The sequence below is a fragment of the Triticum aestivum genome, chromosome 7D, assembly GCF_018294505.1.
Source record: "Triticum aestivum cultivar Chinese Spring chromosome 7D, IWGSC CS RefSeq v2.1, whole genome shotgun sequence".
Lineage (NCBI taxonomy): Eukaryota > Viridiplantae > Streptophyta > Magnoliopsida > Poales > Poaceae > Triticum > Triticum aestivum.
In genome coordinates this window covers 105,080,635-105,099,154 of record NC_057814.1, presented here as the reverse complement: position 1 = coordinate 105,099,154, position 18,520 = coordinate 105,080,635, and the positions used below count along the sequence as shown (strand labels likewise).

Sequence of the window (18,520 nt, the reverse complement as noted above, 5' to 3'; positions counted from 1 at the left end):
AAGGCAGTTGCAGTTCAAACTTGACCCGCTTCCACCTGAATCGGCGAAAATTTGTCTTTTTCATCAGTGGTGGATCAAAACTTTTGACACCAAAACATTTGGTCAATTGTGCATTAAATATGGCCTAATATTATAGAAAATTGATTTGGTACAATTTTTGAACAAATATATGGTAGATCCTTCACAAAAAAACTCATTTCAGGCATTAGAAAAATGGAAAATATTTTTTTTGCCAGAAAACTCATTTCTCACGACACCTTTTAAAAGATATTTATCTTTTTTCATGTTTGTTATTTTTTTATGAAAACTTGTTCACATTTTGGTGACACAGTGAGAAGATTTTCCAATTTCTCAGGTCATAAAATAGCTGGCATGATTTTAACACATTATTTTTAGGCAACTATGACCTATTTAGATGGTCATAACATCATACTGCATTCTGATTGGTCTGTGGGCGTCTCACGCGGATCATGCATCGTACGCCGTCGGATGCTCGCGGATCCAACGGCCCTCCTCAACCCTTTCACACCAACCCTGAAACCCTAGCTGGTCATTTTTCATCCACCCCCTGCCTCCTTTCTTTCCGACATCCATCCATCGATCCCCTTCCATCTCCTCGCTGTCTCGCCCGATGGAGAGAGAGAGAGCGAGAGCTCGCCTCCTCCCTTCCAGATCGCCGCCGCCACCTCCCTCTGGCGGAGCTCGCCGTCGTCCATGGCCTCCCCCACGCCCTACTCCTCTCGCCCCTCCCCTTCCTGGCCGAACCAACCAGCCCACCCAGCACCCTTCCTCCTCCAAGAAAGCAAAGCCGTGCCCTCTGACCGGGGGATGAGATCTGCGCCTGCGGGGAATTTATTGGCGCTCTCCACCGGCGGGGCTTGGAGAGGCCGGCGTTCCCCGTCGAGATCCGTCGCGCGCATCCTCCAGCGCCACCCGCAGCACGTCGAGTACACCACCACCCTGGACCGCCTCGGCCTGGCCGACCTCTCGTCCCCGCACTCCCAGACGCGCGCCGCCGCCATGGGGATCATGCCCCCTCCAAGTCCAAGCAGCGGGCAGCGCCGAGGAAACGACGCAATGGTGCGTGGATCTCCTCAACCTCCTCTCTTATCTGTTCCGAGGCGGTTGCTTTCTGACGAATTTCGAGGCGGTTGCTGCGTTGTTTCCGCTGCTCTAGATTCTGCTCGTGCTTTGCGCCTCTTAGGCTTAGTTTGGCAACGAAGTTTTTAGAGAACCATGGTAATTGAAAACCACAGTATTCAGATGTGCACACAACGAAAACTACAGTTTCTTTAAACCGTGTTTTTTCTCAGTTTTAGCGAAAATACCTAGGTGTTTGGCTGGTGTTGTTATACTACAGTTTTGACCAATTGTAACGCTGGGTGACATCTGAAACTCACTGAGCTACAAGACCTAACGGCCGCCGGGTGCATGCAGCTTCTACGCACAAGGTCAGATCGTCCGCACCTATGTAGCAGATTTGTGTACTGCTATGCTAACTAGGCAGGCGCAAGAAACGGATCGATCAGCCGGCCTTCAATGGCTGGACTAATTTAACCATGAGGTGCATGATTGATCAAGAGCCTGTGGCAACTTAAGTTCATTAATCAACTAGATTGAAGTAATACAATCCTAGGAGCGTGTTGCTATCATATGTCTATACGTTCATGTACTCTTGGAGGCGGACCAAAATTCTTTGCACGTGTACGATGCGCCATTTATACTGAATTGGCTACCTAGCATATATACCCGGTTGCATACAAGTGTTCTCCTGATCTAATCAGTGCGCTACTAGTCCGAATTAATCGACAGCTAAGGACTCCATGGAGAAGCATGCAAGATCACTAGAAACTAATCAGTTTTGTCATCCCATCCAGCGGCGTCATATCTAATATATATGCCACCCCTTGTAGCAGTCTTGCAATCAGACTGGACAGATGGAGGAAAATTAGAAGACGATCGCATCTAATATTCTTATCCCAACGTAGATGGCAACGTCAATTGCACTTTCTCTCTGTTCTGTTTAGAAAAAAGAGGTCTAGACCACTTTTTCAAATACTTCAAAAATACCACAGTTTCTGGAATATTATGGTTTACAAAACTTCAGTTTTTGTTGAAGCCAAACACATCGAAGTATTCAAAACCAAAGTTTTTTTCGGAAACCACGGTATTCTAGAAAAACTACAAAAATACTTTGCATCCAAACGCACCCTTAGTTTTTGCTCTTGTGTGCCGATCGATGGGTTTATATTTCCAATTCTGAACGAGTTACGCGTGCAGGTTCTCCCCAACACCCCGCCCGTGGACTACCCCACCTTCAAGCTCATCCTCGTCGGCGACGGCGGCACCGGCAAGACGACGTTCGTGAAGAGGCACGTCACCGGGGAGTTCGAGAAGAAGTACGAATGTAAGTGAACCTGTCGACGATTCTAGTTCGGTTCCTTCCCCGCCCCTCGGTCGCATCTCGTGTTTCTGTTGAGGGATGAATGGATGATGTTGCCTTTGATGTTGCTGACGGTTGTTGTTGATCTGCACGGTGTTCTTAAGCGACGATCGGCGTGGAGGTGCGGCCGCTGGACTTCCAGACGAGCCACGGCAAGATCAGGTTCTACTGCTGGGACATTGTTCGGGAATTCGGTAACTGGTAACTGCTCGGTCGACTACTGATTAGCGATTAATCGGTTAATCGGCCATTTAACTGAATTAATCGGTCGATCATTAATCAGCTGCACATGAGAATATATTGGCAACATGTAACTAGTTTTTCACGTATTGTACCACATAATCCAATGCTCACAGCTACGTATTATACATTTATACTAAAATATAATGTCGTAGGCATATAAAAAGCATGGACAAGAGGTAGAATTGTTACCTGGACGGTTTGGTCATGATGCATCCAAACCGGAAGGCAACAAACCTACAGAATTGATGATAGATATGCATTTGTATATGCTCTAAACTTGTCAAGATAAATGAGTAAATGACAGCCATACATGTGACAACAAGCAGCCACACATGAGACATGATAAGATAAATTAAAATGACAGCCACACAACTTGGCAATATGCAGCCACACATAACAAGATTAATGGATGTCGCTTCAGTTACTTGACCCATCACCGATTAATCGGTTTGACAACCAGTTAATCGTCTGACAACTGATTAAATGCCAGTTAATCGGCTTGACCATTTAATGAACCGAGTATGTGCTATTCGCCTCAGTTAGGCACCGAGTAGCGATTAAATGGGCATTTAAATGGTAACTCGGGAGTTCTTGAATAGTGGCTGGGACACGGCCGGACAGGAGAAGTTCGGTGGCCTCCGTGACGGATACTAGTAAGTTCGGTGGCCTCCGCGACAATTGCATACATGTTTTTACCTCTTGCATATTTAACATACATGACAGTAGCACTAGGTATTGAAATATATGCAAAGGTAGAAGCTATCGCTGCTGCTTGTCTCTTAAATAAATAAATAAATTATGTAATCATGATCTGAAATCTCATGCAGGTGATCATTGGTTTCGCTGCTGCCGATGTGCCAGTCGGAGGTGCCGCTGCTACATTTGGCGGAGCTAGTGCTACCGCTCCAAAGGGCAACCTTCATCAGACACTACCTCATAACAGTGCCTCAAAGTTCTGTGCCCCATCTCCCCTCTTTCTAAATTACTGAAATAAAAACATTGTTAATACTAGTAGGAAAACATGTTAAATCTTTTGTGTATAGAACTGGAATAACCCTGTAGTTTGGTTCCACAGAGTGGTAAATTCAACCTTGACGCTTTATGGGTTTGTGTTCCTTTGTTTTATTTCCCTTTTGATCTGTATTGTCAGTTGACTAGTTCTGCATTTGTCTTTTTTTTCAACCTTGTTTCATACTGGTAGAAAATATGGAACCGGAACATCATCAACTTTTGTGGGAAATACTGTTTTGACATTGTGACAATTCATCCTGGGACTCTTCTCTGATCTCCAATAAAGAGAAAAAACTTGGCCCAATTTATTTGTCTGCAAATGATTGGGTGTGACCCATAAAGAATTGCTCTGGTTCCTTAATTTTTTAGGGTGGTTCCTCTTTTTTTACTGGTTCGTCCGCTCCTTCGTGATTGATCTACTGGTTCCGGCCGCTCCTTCGCAATAGATTCGGTTAACTCTTTATTAGCCTTGTGGGTCGTAATTCTTCCTCTACAGACGCGTATGCTGCCTGATGTATTGCTCATGCTCATTCTGTACCGAGATAGTCCTAATATCCGTAGGGTTGTAGATTGATTTCCCTTGAAAAAGCTACGCTTCTTTCCTTGGATGATAAGCATGTTCGGCATCTATGTTTAATCCTTAAGATAAATGGTCTTTAGTTTCTTTTGGTGCATCTGCGTGCACATAACAGTCTGTTAGTTTCTCTTTATATAATGAAGAAAATATGCTGCTGTCGTTTGTTTATTATTATCTATCATCTGTAGATTGAGTTTTAGGCCACCGATATTTGTATGTATAATTTCTTGTCTCTTGAATGAATAATTTTTCTTTAGGTGTCATGCGTCTTGTGTTACTACATACATCTGTCGTGAAGTGCATGGTTCCGGAACTATGGTAACCCGTAGTTTGCTCTACTGGTGATAGTAGGATGATGGAAACATTGCTACTGAATGTAGTTCCTGTTTCTTCAACTAATCATCATTTACTAGAGTTTCTCTTCTTCTTGCTCCTGCTTGGTTTTTGACGCCACTAGCTTGTACTGAAACATGCAGACTTTACCTCTTGCTAGATCCTTCGGTGGAGGTGACCCATGTGATGGTGATTCGCTCTAGCAGTTCTGGTTCCGGCAGTGGTGGTGCTACACTGCTACTGCTCCTATGATGGCTACGCATTGGTAGGCTCGGCTGCCTCCCTTGGCTGTCGCTGTCATCAGCCTAGTCTACAACCACTTCCGATGACTCAGGTCCCCTTCTACCTCTCCTACTTGCTCCATGATTCTTTGCTTTGCCTTTATGACGTGTAATTGTTTAATTTTTGTCATAGTCGAGCATTGGATGATATATTGTATCTGTCATGAGGTACATGGTTCATGGATATGCCAACCTGCAGCTTGTTGTCCATACATATTCCCGCATGTTAGTGTCTCTCCGTGTATGTACGAATTCTGGTGATGCCTTCATCTATGATGATGCTCTGCCTTTCGCTTTCATTCATTCTCTGATTGTTCTAGGAGTCCTCATATTTATTTGAAAATCTGTGCAAATGTACATCATTCTAGAGAAGCATCCCCATACCAGCACATGTATTTGAAAAATCTATTCAAATCTCCTCACTTCATATGTTGCTAAGAGATGCTGTAACTCCAAAGTAGACAATTAAAACATATTAGTAAAATCAATATGCATCCCTAGTGATGCTTTATCTTGTTATTTTAGTCCATGAGTGATGTGTTGGAGCATCACTGACTACTATGGTTTTTTTCCAAGGTCTATACAAGTGTCATCTTTGTCTGGCAATATCTGCCTCCTGTGTCGTGTCATGCATCTATTTCACTTTAGATGTTTTAATTGAATGATGTATTACTTGCGAGTGTCGATGTACTGATGCAAACAGTGCTTGTGTACTTGTGGCTAATCTGTTTACCCTCTCATTTATAGGAGTTCCTAGGCCAAAGAAATTTTAAGAAGCTCGAAACCCCAGTCATCGACTCGCTTTATATGTTATTGAACTTGTAATGCAGAATTTGCTTGAAATTTTGATGTAATGCTGATCTTGCTGGGAATTGGGTGTATATTTACTTGTTGTACATGTAATTCAATGTTGGGTGTACTTGTTATTCAAATGATGGGAATTTGAATTTGTGCTAAATGTATTTAGTTGGATGTGAACATAATACTAAAAGAGTCCTTGGCCCAAACACTACTGGACCTTAAAAAGGCTATAGCCCAAACATAGTTGGGGTCCATTAAGCAATGCCAATATATTAATTTTCAAAAATAAATAAAATAGACTGTAAAAGGGCTGAGTTCTAAAATTTAAAAGAACCGCAAAATTGCCGAGGTCTGAACAAGAATTGGACTGAAAAAAGGCCGAGGCCCGAACAAGAATTGGACCGTAAAAGGGTGCGGCCTAGAAAATAAATGGCTGAAATGTTGGGCTTGGCCCGTCAAGCCGACCAAAAATTCATAGAAAAAACAATAAGTAGGCTGAATTAATGGGCTTGGCCCATATAGACACCGAACTGGACCGGGCTGAATCTTATCAACGACCAATTCAATTGGTCGCAATTTTTCCATGTCAGCTTGCCACGTCGGATCCGACGTGGCCTGAGTAGACAGCTAGCGACTAAAACAGAATGTCATAGAATCAATGGCCTTTTGTTTTCGTCGTTGCCTTCCACGACCTTCTCACAGAGAAGGTTGTTAATTTCAGTTTACGATCGTCAGCTTTTGACCATTTGTTTTTGGTCAAAAAATGCCGCAAATGAAAAATGATGACATTTCAGCGACCAATAGTGATGGTCGCAAGTTGACATATTTCTTGTAGTGTAACCGCTCGACCATGCAAGAAAGGCGTCTATTTAAGGAGATTAGATCTCAGATGCCATTCCACACCATGCAGAAATCCTTAGAGCTCGCCATAGGAAATCATCTAAACATGGCCGGCACTCCTAGCTCTTCCTCACGTCCCCATGGCCCTCAAAAAGGCGACTGGGAAAGCTGCTCGGTGTCCCTCGCCCATTTAAAAAAACTTCAGACGCAGGGATATCTTCCTCCCACGGATCTGGTCTCCGTTCGGGCTAGATTAACCTCCCTCAATGGCGAAGCCCTAGCGGAGAATTTTCCCAATCCTTCTAAAGAGGAGCGGGTGTGCTTTGTCTCCTTCCTTTTGAGAGGCGTAGGATTTCCTATCCACCCTTTCCTCAGAGGTCTCCTGGAGTATTACGGCCTCCAACTGCACAATCTGACGCCAGGCTCCATCCTGCACATCGCGGGCTTTGTTGCTCTTTGCGAGCTGTTTCTAAGCTGTGAGGCTCGTCCCCCACTCCCAAAAGGGATCTATATTCGAGGTGGGCGGCACCAAAGTATGGCACATAGCCGGGACAGGATACCTGTCTGGCACTCCGAAGAAGGCATCCGAAGAGTGGCCCTCGGAATGGTTTTATATTGAAGACGTCGTTCTTCCGGACCCAATCCGGCGTGGTCTTCCCGAATTCTCCAGTGCTCCTTTAAAGAAGCACGCCAGCTGGCGTCCCCGAAGCCTTGAAGAAGTAGAAGACAGTGCGGAGGTTACGAGGTTAGCAAGCAAGATCAGAGTACTTGCCAACTCCGGGCTGTCTATAATCGAGGTAATGGAGATTTCAATAACGCGATGCGTTCAGCCGCTCCAATCTAGAGGTTTTCCTATGTGGAATTACAACGGGGAGGACGATGCATCCCGTTGTCTACGCAAGGGTCTAGATAATTTTGCCGCCCTGGCCACCATCTTAGCTGACCTTTAGAAAGGGGAGAAGGAAGACTTCACTCGCTTGAAATGTCGGGAAGGTTTTTCCATGTATAACCCCATCGACTAGGTGAGTTTTTTGATTATTGGCCTCAATCAATCGTTTTCCAGAATCATGCTAGTCGAATTTAATCCAGCTACTTTTAACAGGAGTGGAGAAAGGTCGTCGAGGGGGTCTACAGCCCCGCTCCGCAGCCAGAGGACCATATTCGAGACCTGGATCCCGGATATGAAGAAGATCCGGACATATATTATAGAACTTAAGGAGGGAGTCTTTTATCAGGCGAGCTACGACGACACGGAAGTGGCCAATATAGCCGATTACCCCGGCCTTCTTCCCTCCTCCCATGTAAGTACCCAGCAGACGTCTCCTCCAAAAGAGTTTTCCCATTGTGCCTCACCTGCCGCACTGTCTCATGCACCGAAGGGGCGGCGCTCGTCTCGCTGAGCTGTATCAGAGGCGTCCTCTAAGAAGGAGACGCCCGCGCGGGGCGAGCCTTTGAAAAGAAGGGCAAACGGTGATACTACCGGGCCCCCGCCTTCACCGAAGAGGTATAGTTTTTAACATTGTTCGGGAATTCGGTAACTGGTAACTGCTCGGTCGACTACTGATTAGCGATTAATCGGTTAATCGGCCATTTAACTAAATTAATCGGTCGATCATTAATCGGCTGCACATGAGAATATATTGGCAACATGTAACTAGTTTTTCACGTATTGTACCACATAATCCAATGCTCACAGCTACGTATTATACATTTATACCAAAATATAATGTCGTAGGCATATAAAAAGCATGGACAAGAGGTAGAATTGTTACCTGGACGGTTTGGTCATGATGCATCCAAACCGGAAGGCAACAAACCTACAGAATTGATGATAGATATGCATTTGTATATGCTCTAAACTTGTCAAGATAAATGAGTAAATGACAGCCATACATGTGACGACAAGCAGCCACACATGAGACATGATAAGATAAATTAAAATGACAGCCACACAACTTGGCAATATGCAGCCACACATAACAAGATTAATGGATGCCGCTTCAGTTACCTGACCCATCACCGATTAATCGGTTTCACAACCAGTTAATCGTCTGACAACTGATTAAATGCCAGTTAACCGGCTTAACTATTTAATGAACCGAGTATGTGCTATTCGCCTCAGTTAGGCATCGAGTAGCGATTAAATGGGCATTTAAATGGTAACTCGGCCGAGTTCTTGAACAGTGGTTTTTAACATGTACTCGGCGGATAGACCGAATTGTGACGTTTTCCGCTGGGCCATTCTTTAGGAAGAGCATACCCCGGACTGTATCTGGGGACCTCGCCGGCCATGCATCGACCAATCCGGCCCTGGACCCTATGATACGTCTCCAACGTATCTATAATTTTTGATTGTTCCATGTTGTTTTATTATCAATCTTGGATGTTTTATAATCATTTTATATCATTTTTTGGTACTAACCTATTGACATAGTGCCAAGTGCCAGTTGTTGTTTTTTCCATGTTTTTTACATCGCAGGAAATCAATATCAGACGAAGTCCAAATCCCACAAAACTCCACAGAGAATTTTTATGGGCCAGAAGGAACACAACAGGCCCTGATTGCACCTGGGGGGAGTCCCGAGGAGGGGACAACCCACCAGGGCGTGCCATGAGGCCCAGGCGTGCCCTGGTGGGTTGTGCCCACCTCGGGTGCCCCCCAGACCGCCTCTTTGATATATAAATACCCCAAAAATTCCAGAACCCTAGGCACGTCGACGAAATATTCATCCAGCCGCCGCAGAGTCCAGAACCACCAGATCCAATCTAGACACCATCTCAGATGGGGTTCACCACCTCCATTGGTGCCTCTCCGATGATGCGTGAGTAGTTCTTTGTAGACCTTCGGGTCCGTAGTTAGTAGCTAGATGGCTTCCTCTCTCTCGCTGAATTCTCAATACAATGGTCTCTTGGAGATCCATATGGTGTAACACTTTTTGCGGTGTGTTTGTTGGGATCTGATGAACTTTGAGTTTATGATCAGTCATATCTTTTTATATCCATGAAAGTTATTTGAGTTTCTTTGATATCTTATATGCATGATCTCTTATAGCCTCGTATTTCTTCTCTGATATTTGGGTTTTGTTTGGCCAACTTGATCTATTTATCTTGCAATGGGAAGAGGTGCCCGGTAGTGGGTTCGATCTTACGGTGCTTGATCCCAGTGACAGAAGGGAACAACACGTATGTATCGTTGCTACTAAGGATAAAAAGATGGGATCTATATCTACGCAATAGATAAACGGATCTTGTCTATATCATGTCATCGTTCTTATTGCATTAATCCGTTTTCCCATGAACTTAATACACTAGATGCATGCTGGATAGCGGTCGATGTGTGGAGCAATAGTAGTAGATGCAGGCAGGAGTCGGTCTACTAATCTTGGAGGTGATGCCTATGTAATGATCATTGCCTGGATATCGTCATAATTATTTGAGGTTCTATCAATTGCCCAACAGTAATTTGTTTACCCACCATTTGTATCTTCTCGAGAGAAGCCACTAGGGAAACCTACGGCCCCCGGGTCTTCTTCCTCATATATTTGCTTGCGATATACTTTTCCTTTGCATTTTTATTCAGATCTATTAAACCAAAAATACAAAAATACTTTGCTGCACTTTATTTTATTTACGATCTATTATTTCAATCTATTACAAATTTCTGGCATCGTTACCCGAAAGGGATTGACAACCCCTATAACACATCGGGTTGCGAGGTGGTGTTATTTGTGTGCAGGTGTTGTTTACGTTGTGTTGATTGGTTCTCCTACTGGTTCGATAACCTTGGTTCTTCACTGAGGGAAATACCTACAGTCGCTGTGCTGCATCATCCCTTCCTCTTTGGGGAAATACCGACGTAGTCCTAGCAGACAGGAGCTTTTCTGGCACTATAGTCACAGAGCAATCAAAAGGAATTTCTGGCGCCGTTGCCGCGGAGGATCTTCAACATATACCAGGTTCCTAATCACAAATCTCATCTACTTGCAATTTACATTATTTGCCATTTGTCTCTCGTTTTCCTCTCCCCCACTTCACAAAAATTTGCCGTTTTATTCGCCTCTCTTTTTCGTTCGCCTTTTTCTTGTCAGATCTCCTGTTTGCTTGTGTTACCATGTGTCTTCTACTTGCTTGCATCTTCGCTTGCTAAAAATCTATTGATGTGGATCCTCATCCACTAGCTAATATTTTTAAGGGATCTAATTATGTTGAATCAGTTCCTAGTGATTTCAGTGCACTTGATTATCTCTATGAAGTTTTGCCTGAAATTTCGTGAATCTGAAAATTGTGATGAAGAAATTTATGAAGTGATTCATGATAGCTCCTTGAATGAAAAGCATGATTGCAATAATTTTACTATAAATTCTATTAATGTCAATTGTGCTAATAATATGCAAAACCCCAAGCTTGGGGATGCTTGTTTTGTCATGTCCGCTACTTATTGCAATGATCATGATTGGGGTGATAATGTTTCTTATGATCTTTAAAATTTATTTAAGCCTAATGATGAATATGTTTGTGATAATATTGAAAGTGGGTTTGGAAGAATGTCAACTTTAGCTAAAAATAATCCCACTATTTTGGAAGAGTGTTAACTTTGCATGCATGTGGATCATAAAGAGAAAATTTTATATGATAGTTATATTATTGAATTTGATTATGATCCTACATATAATTATTATGAGAGAGGAAAACATGGTTGTAGAAATTTTCATGCTACTAAATTACCTCTCTTCATGTTGAGATTGTCTATGTTTTATTCTTCTTCCTTGCATATGCTAGTCTTTGCTTGTTTTGATAATTTGTTTGCTTATAAAATGCCTTTGCATAGGAAGTATGTTAGACTTAAATGTTTTTTCACATGCTACATGATGCTCTCTTCGTTTCAATTACTATCTTTCATGTGAGCATCATTGAAATCTTATGCCTAGCTAAGGGCGTAAAACTATAGCGCTTGTTGGGAGGCAACCCAATAAATAAAATTTATTTTTGATTTTTGCTTGCTGTTATTGAGTGTTAGCACAATTATGCTCCTGTTATGATTGTGTTTTTTGTGTTTTAATTAGTGTTTGTGCCAAGTAGAACCAATAGGATCTTCTTGGGTGATAGTTGTTTGATCTTGCTGAAAAAGACAGAAACTTTGTGCTCATGAAAACAATTATTAAAAATCACCAGAATGTGATAAAATGCCAATTATTTTTGCATAAGATTAATATACAAATTACCCAGGTTTTCCTAGTTTTTCAGAATTTTTGGAGTTCCAGAAGTATTCGAACAAATCAGATTGCTACAGACTGTTCTGTTTTGACAGATTCTGTTTTCTTTGTGTTGTGTGCTTATTTTGATGGCTCTACGGTTTTCTTTGATGAGTTTTTGCCATAGAAAAGTTGGAATACAGTAGATATAATACAAAAACAAAATAAGAATTGGTTTGATACAGCACTTATAGTAGTGATTTTTTTACACTAACGGATCTCACAAAGGTTTTGTTGAGTTTTGTGTGATTGAAGTTTTCAAGTTTTGGGTTATCTTACGATGGATGAAGGAAGGATGTAAGAGCCTAAGCTTGGGGATGCCCCGACATCCCAAGCTATTATCCATGAATGAGCAACCAACTAAGCTTGGGGATTCCCCCGAGTGGCATCCCCGCTTTCTTCCAACAACTATCGGTATTTTACTCGAGGCTATATTTTTATTCGTCACATGATATGTGTTTTGCTTGGAGCGTCTTGTATGATATGTGTCTTTGCTTGTTTTATTTTGTCTTTTAAGTCATCAATCCTTGCTGGACACATCTATTTGAGATGGCCAAAATTATATCATGACTTGTTAGAATTGCTCTCTATGCTTCACTTAAATCTTTTATGAGCTAGGACTTGCTCTAGTGCTTCACTTATATCTTTTTTTAGCACGGTGTGCTTCGTATTTTTGAAGAAATGCTCTCTTGCTTCACTTAGATTTATTTGAGAGTTAGTAAAATTTTGAAGAAATTCTCTCTTGCTTCACTTAAATTATTTTGAGAGAAAGAAAATTTGTTATGCTCATGATCTTCACTTATATTTGTTTGAGCTTATGAAAAGCAACACATGAAAGTTACTCCCAAAGTGATAGATATCCAAGAAAGATAAAGAAAAAGGAAAAAATGTCATGAAGATCATTGGACAAAATAAACTTGATTCTTAGTAATAGTTTTGAGATATGATGATGTGATATGTGAGTCATGTTGATGAGTAATTGTGCTCTAGTAAGAATATTGGTGTTAAGGTTTGTGATTCCCTATGCATGCACGAAAGTCAATAATCATGCAATGAAAATTATATCCTACTTGTGGTGCATTACTCGGTGTTAATTATGCTTAATGCTTGCTTATGAGATTATTCGTTTCTTGGTTGGTCGCTTCTCAATCTTTTGCTAGCCTTCATTTTGCACTAAGTATGACCTCTACTTGTGCATCCAAAATCCTTTAAACCAGTTTTGCCATAGGAGTCCACTATATCTATCTATATGCAGTATTCTTTTGCCGTTCTAAGCAAATTTTCATGTGCCATCTCTAATTTTCAAAATAAACTTCTCTTTTGTGTGTTTGTTTCGCTCGCGGAACGGTAACGGGTGGCTAATATTTTCCATGCTGGATGTGGTATTCTCCCGATGAGTGTTTATTCACTTGTCATTGCACGAGAGTAAGGCAAAGGTTTTAGGGATTCCCAGTCCCGAAATGCAAAATGAATTTACTTTATGTTGTCAAATAATAAATTACTTGGAAAGTGTTGGTATGGAGGGCAACCTTGGATACGGCTAGCCATGGAAAGTGAAAGAATGGTGGAAAAAGGAATAAACTTTATTTTCTGTTTGGGAACCGCCTATGGCATATCTAGCATGGAAAGTGTTCGGAACTCTGAGTCGTTTTCGTTGGTGGGATGGATACACCTCCCAAAATGTTTTTATCTCTATTTTTTCGCTTTGAGCTCTGGCACCTCTGCAAATCCCTACTTCCCTCTTTGAAGGGCCTTTCTTTTACTTTATGCAATTTTTATTTTGAATTTGATTCTCCATCTTCTCTTATAAAAGCACCAACTAAGAGGCAATATTATCGTACTTAAGTATTGGGTGTAGCTAATATTCGAGTGTTTTTCATGAATGGATCAATGTTTGAGCATGATGGGCTAGGGATAACTTGTTTTAGCGTTGATATTTTGAAAGACATGGTTGCTTGTTGATATGCTTGAGTATCTAAATTATTATGTCAAAACTAGACTATTGCTTTGAATCACATAAAAGTCCAAATGTCCATGCTATAAAGAAAAGAATATGATATGACATGATAAACAACACTCCACATCAAAAATTCTGTTTTTATCACTTACCTACTCGAGGACGAGCAGGAGTTAAGCTTGGGGATGCTGATACGTCTCCAATGTATCTATAATTTTTATTGTTCCATGCTGTTTTATTATCAATCTTGGATGTTTTATAATCATTTATAGTCATTTTATATCATTTTTGGTACTAACCTATTGACATAGTGCCAAGTGCCAGTTGCTGTTTTTTCCATGTTTTTTACATCGCAGGAAATCAATATCAGACGATGTCCAAATGCCACGAAACTCCATGGAGATTTTTTATGGGACAGAAGGAACACAACGGGCCTTGGTTGCACCTGGGGGGAGTCCTGAGGAAGGGACAACCCACCAGGGTGCGCCAGGAGGCCCAGGCGCGCCCTGGTGGGTTGTGCCCACCTCGGGTGCCCCCTGGACCGCCTCTTTGCTCTATAAATACCCCAAAAATACCAGAACCCTAGGCACGTCGACAAAATATTCATCCAGCCGCCGCAGAGTCCAGAACCACCAGATCCAATCTAGAAACCATCTTGGATGGGGTTCACCACCTCCATTGGTGCCTCTCCGATGATGCGTGAGTAGTTGTTTGTAGACCTTCGGGTCCGTAGTTAGTAGCTAGATGGCTTCCTCTCTCTCGCTGAATTCTTAATACAATGGTCTCTTGGAGATCCATATGATGTAACTCTTTTTGCGGTGTGTTTGTTGGGATCTGATGAAGTTTGAGTTTATGATCAGTCATATCTTTTTATATCCATGAAAGTTATTTGAGTTTCTTTGATCTCTTATATGCGTGATCTCTTATAGCCTCGTATTTCTTCTCCGATATTTGGGTTTTGTTTGGCCAACTTGATCTATTTATCTTGCAATGGGAAGAGGTGCCCGGTAGTGGGTTTGATCTTACGGTGCTTGATCCCAGTGATAGAAAGGGAAACAACACGTATGTATCGTTGCTACTAAGGATAAAAAGATGGGATCTATATCTACGCAATAGATAAACGGATCTTGTCTACATCATGCCATCGTTCTTATTGCATTACTCCATTTTTCCATGAACTTAATACACTAGATGCATGCTGGATAGCGGTCGATGTATGGAGTAATAGTAGTAGATGCAGGCAGGAGTCGGTCTACTAATCTTGGACGTGATGCCTATGTAATGATCATTGCCTGGATATCGTCATAATTATTTGAGGTTCTATCAATTGCCCAACAGTAATTTGTTTACCCACCGTTTGCTATCTTTCTCGAGAGAAGCCACTAGTGAAACCTACGGCCCCCGGGTCTTCTTCCTCATATATTTGTTTGTGATCTACTTTTCCTTTGCATTTTTATTCAGATCTATTAAACCAAAAATACTTTGCTGCACTTTATTTTATTTAGGATCTATTATTTCAATCTATTACACATTTCTGGCATCGTTACCCGAAAGGGATTGACAACCCCTTTAACACGTCGGGTTGCGAGGTGTTGTTATTTGTGTGCAGGTGTTGTTTACTTTGTGTTGCTTGGTTCTCCTACTGGTTCGACAACCATGGTTTCTTCACTGAGGGAAATACCTACCGTCGTTGTGCTGCATCATCCCTTCCTCTTTGGGGAAATACCGACGTAGTCCTAGCAGACAGGAGCTTTTCTGGCGCTATAGTCATAGAGCAATCACCATGCCACAAGGACTAGGTTGAGATGGGCACAATACCGGATTGTCATCTCCAGGAGGATTCAGATAATGTATCCGTCGCCAATTCTGAAGTGGAGAGCATGATGAATCATTGGCGGCGAAAAGAGGCCATGCGCGACCCAAGTTTCACCGAAGAGGCGTTCAATGCCCTCAGCTCAGCGGATGCATATATCCGAGCTGCCTGGGATGGACTTGCTGGAGCCACTCACCAACCTTCAAAGGATATGCGGGTAAAAACTTTGTGTAGATTCAATAATCATGTGCCAGTAGCCCCCAAGACTTGAAGCAGTTGGCCCAACTGATTAAAGGGTCGTTTATATCACCAGGTACTCACGGCAAAAAATAACACGCTGTCCAAGGAGCTTGAAGAATGTCGGACCCAGCTAACTGTTGTCACCGCCGAACTGGAAAATTTGAAAAAATCCAAGAAGGCGCCTGATGGTAAGCACAACAATGTCCGGAAAATATGATTTCCAACAATGATTTTTTAAATATACATTGTTTTGTTTACAGCTGCAGGATCGACAGAGCAGTTGGAGGAGATGCTGAAGGCTGCTCAGGTGCACAAACAACATGCCGAAGGGCAAGAAGCCGCTGGTCAATGTGTATTAACATGGACCATTAATGAGAAGAACAAGCTACAGGATGCAAACATCAAGCAAGCCGAAGAGCTAAAGGACGTAAGAGCCCAACTGTCGGATGCCTTGAAGGAGAACAGAAAGCTGAAAGGCGGCATTTTTAGTATGTCCTTGAACCTAACTTTCATGTGTTCCCCTGATGGAAAGTTTTAAGAGATTGTTCCTGTAAGTGTGTTAACTGGGCGGCCCGAGGGAGAAGTGTCCGGATTTCAAGGCGTCTTGCCGCAGGAACTGTCCAAAGTGCACGAGCGAGCTCGGAAAGCAATGAGGAACATGGCTAAGGCTTTATGGCCATCCGATTCCCCTCCAGTAATGATGGAGGAGCTCGTGAATTTATTCAAGGGAGCTCATCTTCGTTTTGAGCTATGGAAGGCATCAGCGTGTCGAGAAGGTGCACGAGAAGCCTGGGCCATGGTGAAAACGTGGTATTACGGACTTGATCCGAATCATATGGCCCGGGTCGGACCTCGGGGACCAGACGAACAAGAAATTCCGATTAGCTTGGTGTACGACCAAGTGAAGACAGCCGCCAAATTATCACAATAGGACTGTAAACTAGACAGCCTGATAGATGGCATAGATAAAGAATAAGTGTGTGATTCCATGTAGCAATACACTTTATCATCAAACTTGTCTCCGGCCGAATTGTAAAAGATTGTCATGGCAGACCTTCCGCTTCGACCTCCGAAACCCCAAGGGTTGGAGTGTTTCCGAATACCATACATGTGGGAAACACCAAGTATGTTCAGAAACTAGGCAGTCCAGTCATAGTTGCTTGAACAGACAAGCTGTATCCGGGGAGTTATATTATATTACTTTTTAACGTAAGAAACATCTTCCAGGGAGAATAGTTCCGTTAAGGGTTCCTTTCCCTGGGTCAGCATACTAATTTCTGCACGCCTAAGTTTTTTTATATTGGCATGAAACTTAGTCCATGGGGAGTTTATATAGGCACGAAGGCACTTCGTCATCTATCTGCCGACCAATTATTCTCCTAAGAACACTAGCTTTCGGCTTCACCCGTCTGAGGTACATGCCCGGATAACCCGGTTGTAGCAATCGTAGAGGTGCTCCCTTTATGCCCTAGCCGAACAATCGGGAACGTAGGGCATAAGCATAGGAGCCAGGCAACCCAGCTTGGCAAAAAATTAAGTCATAGAGGTGCATATAATGGCAAAAAAGACGTATATGAGCAAACGACGCATATATATGGTGAGCTCTAGGCTCAGTAGGATAATGAGCTTCTATTTAGAGAAACCCCCAGTCATGGTATGTACATTTAACGATGTGTGCCCCTCAAGTGTTCGGCTGACCCGAACATATACTGGGAATCGTATAAAAACGAAAGAAAAAAAAAGAAAAAATTGAAAAGGAGAAAAAGGAACGAAATAAAAAGGAGTATGTCCGGACTTATGCATAGAACCTTCGGAGCCGGGCAGCGTTCCAAGGATTCGGCTCAAGGCGGTTATCCGATGCATTGCGAAAGCGGTAGGCTCCTCTAGTGAGAACTTCATCTATAATGAAGGGACCTTCCCATTTAGGTTTGAGCTTGTCCTTTTTCTTCTCTGGGAGGCGTAAAACAAGCTCGCCGACATTATACGTCTTTGCCCGCACTTCACTTTGGTATCTCCGAGCCTGTTGTTGGTAGAATGCGGAACAGGCTTTTGCGACATCGTGCTCCTCCTCCAGGCCGTCTAGATCGTCCTGCCGATCGAGCTCGGCTTCTCTCTCTTCATACATGCGCACTCGAGGTGAGTCATGAATAATGTTACAGGGCAAGACAGCCTCTGCGCCGTACACCATAAAGAAGGGTGTGTATCGGGTCGTGCGATTGGGCATGGTTCGCAGCCCCCAGAGTACGGAGTCGAGCTCCTCGACCTAGTGTTTTTCCGACTCCTTTGGGGATCGCACTAGTCTGGGTTTAATGCCACTCATTATCAGGCCATTGGCCCGTTCAACCTGACCGTTTGTTTGAGGGTGATATACGGAGGCGTAATCGAGCTTAATACCCAGATTAGCACACCAAGTTTTCACCTCGTCGGCTGTAAAGTTAGAGCCGTTGTCAGTAATAATGTTGTGTGGGACACCATAACGGTGTACGACACCGGATATAAAGTCTATCACCGGTCCGACTTCAGCTGTTTTTACTGTTTTGGCCTCTATCCACTTAGTGAATTTATCCACCATAACCAGTAAATATTTCTTCTTATGGCTTCCCCCTTTAAGAGGTCCGACCATGTCTAGCCCCCAAACCGCGAAAGGCCAGGTAATGGGGATTGTTCTTAAGGCTGTGGGCAGCATATGGCTTTGACTGGCAAAGAGCTGGCACCCGACACAACGTTGT

The 18,520-nt window shown here is 42.9% G+C and overlaps 1 protein-coding gene across 27 annotated transcripts; it reads left to right on the top strand.

Annotated features, from left to right (window-relative positions):
* The first annotated feature begins 572 nt into the window (after positions 1 to 572).
* On the top strand, positions 573 to 5,871 carry LOC123163749 (ras-related protein Rab-12). 27 transcript variants are annotated; one of them, XM_044581120.1, is made up of 7 exons: positions 573 to 1,080; positions 2,281 to 2,407; positions 2,548 to 2,605; positions 3,286 to 3,339; positions 3,514 to 3,623; positions 4,766 to 4,941; positions 5,636 to 5,871. In XM_044581120.1, coding segments are annotated over exons 1-5 (606 nt in total). In that variant the 5' UTR covers positions 573 to 714; the 3' UTR covers positions 3,515 to 3,623; positions 4,766 to 4,941; positions 5,636 to 5,871. The 27 variants fall into 27 exon arrangements, with proteins under 27 accessions (XP_044437055.1, XP_044437065.1, XP_044437071.1 ...); XM_044581130.1 differs by having other exon boundaries at positions 3,230 to 3,339; positions 3,514 to 3,638; positions 4,751 to 4,941; XM_044581136.1 differs by having other exon boundaries at positions 3,226 to 3,339; positions 3,514 to 3,638; positions 4,751 to 4,941.
* The last annotated feature ends 12,649 nt before the right edge of the window (positions 5,872 to 18,520 follow it).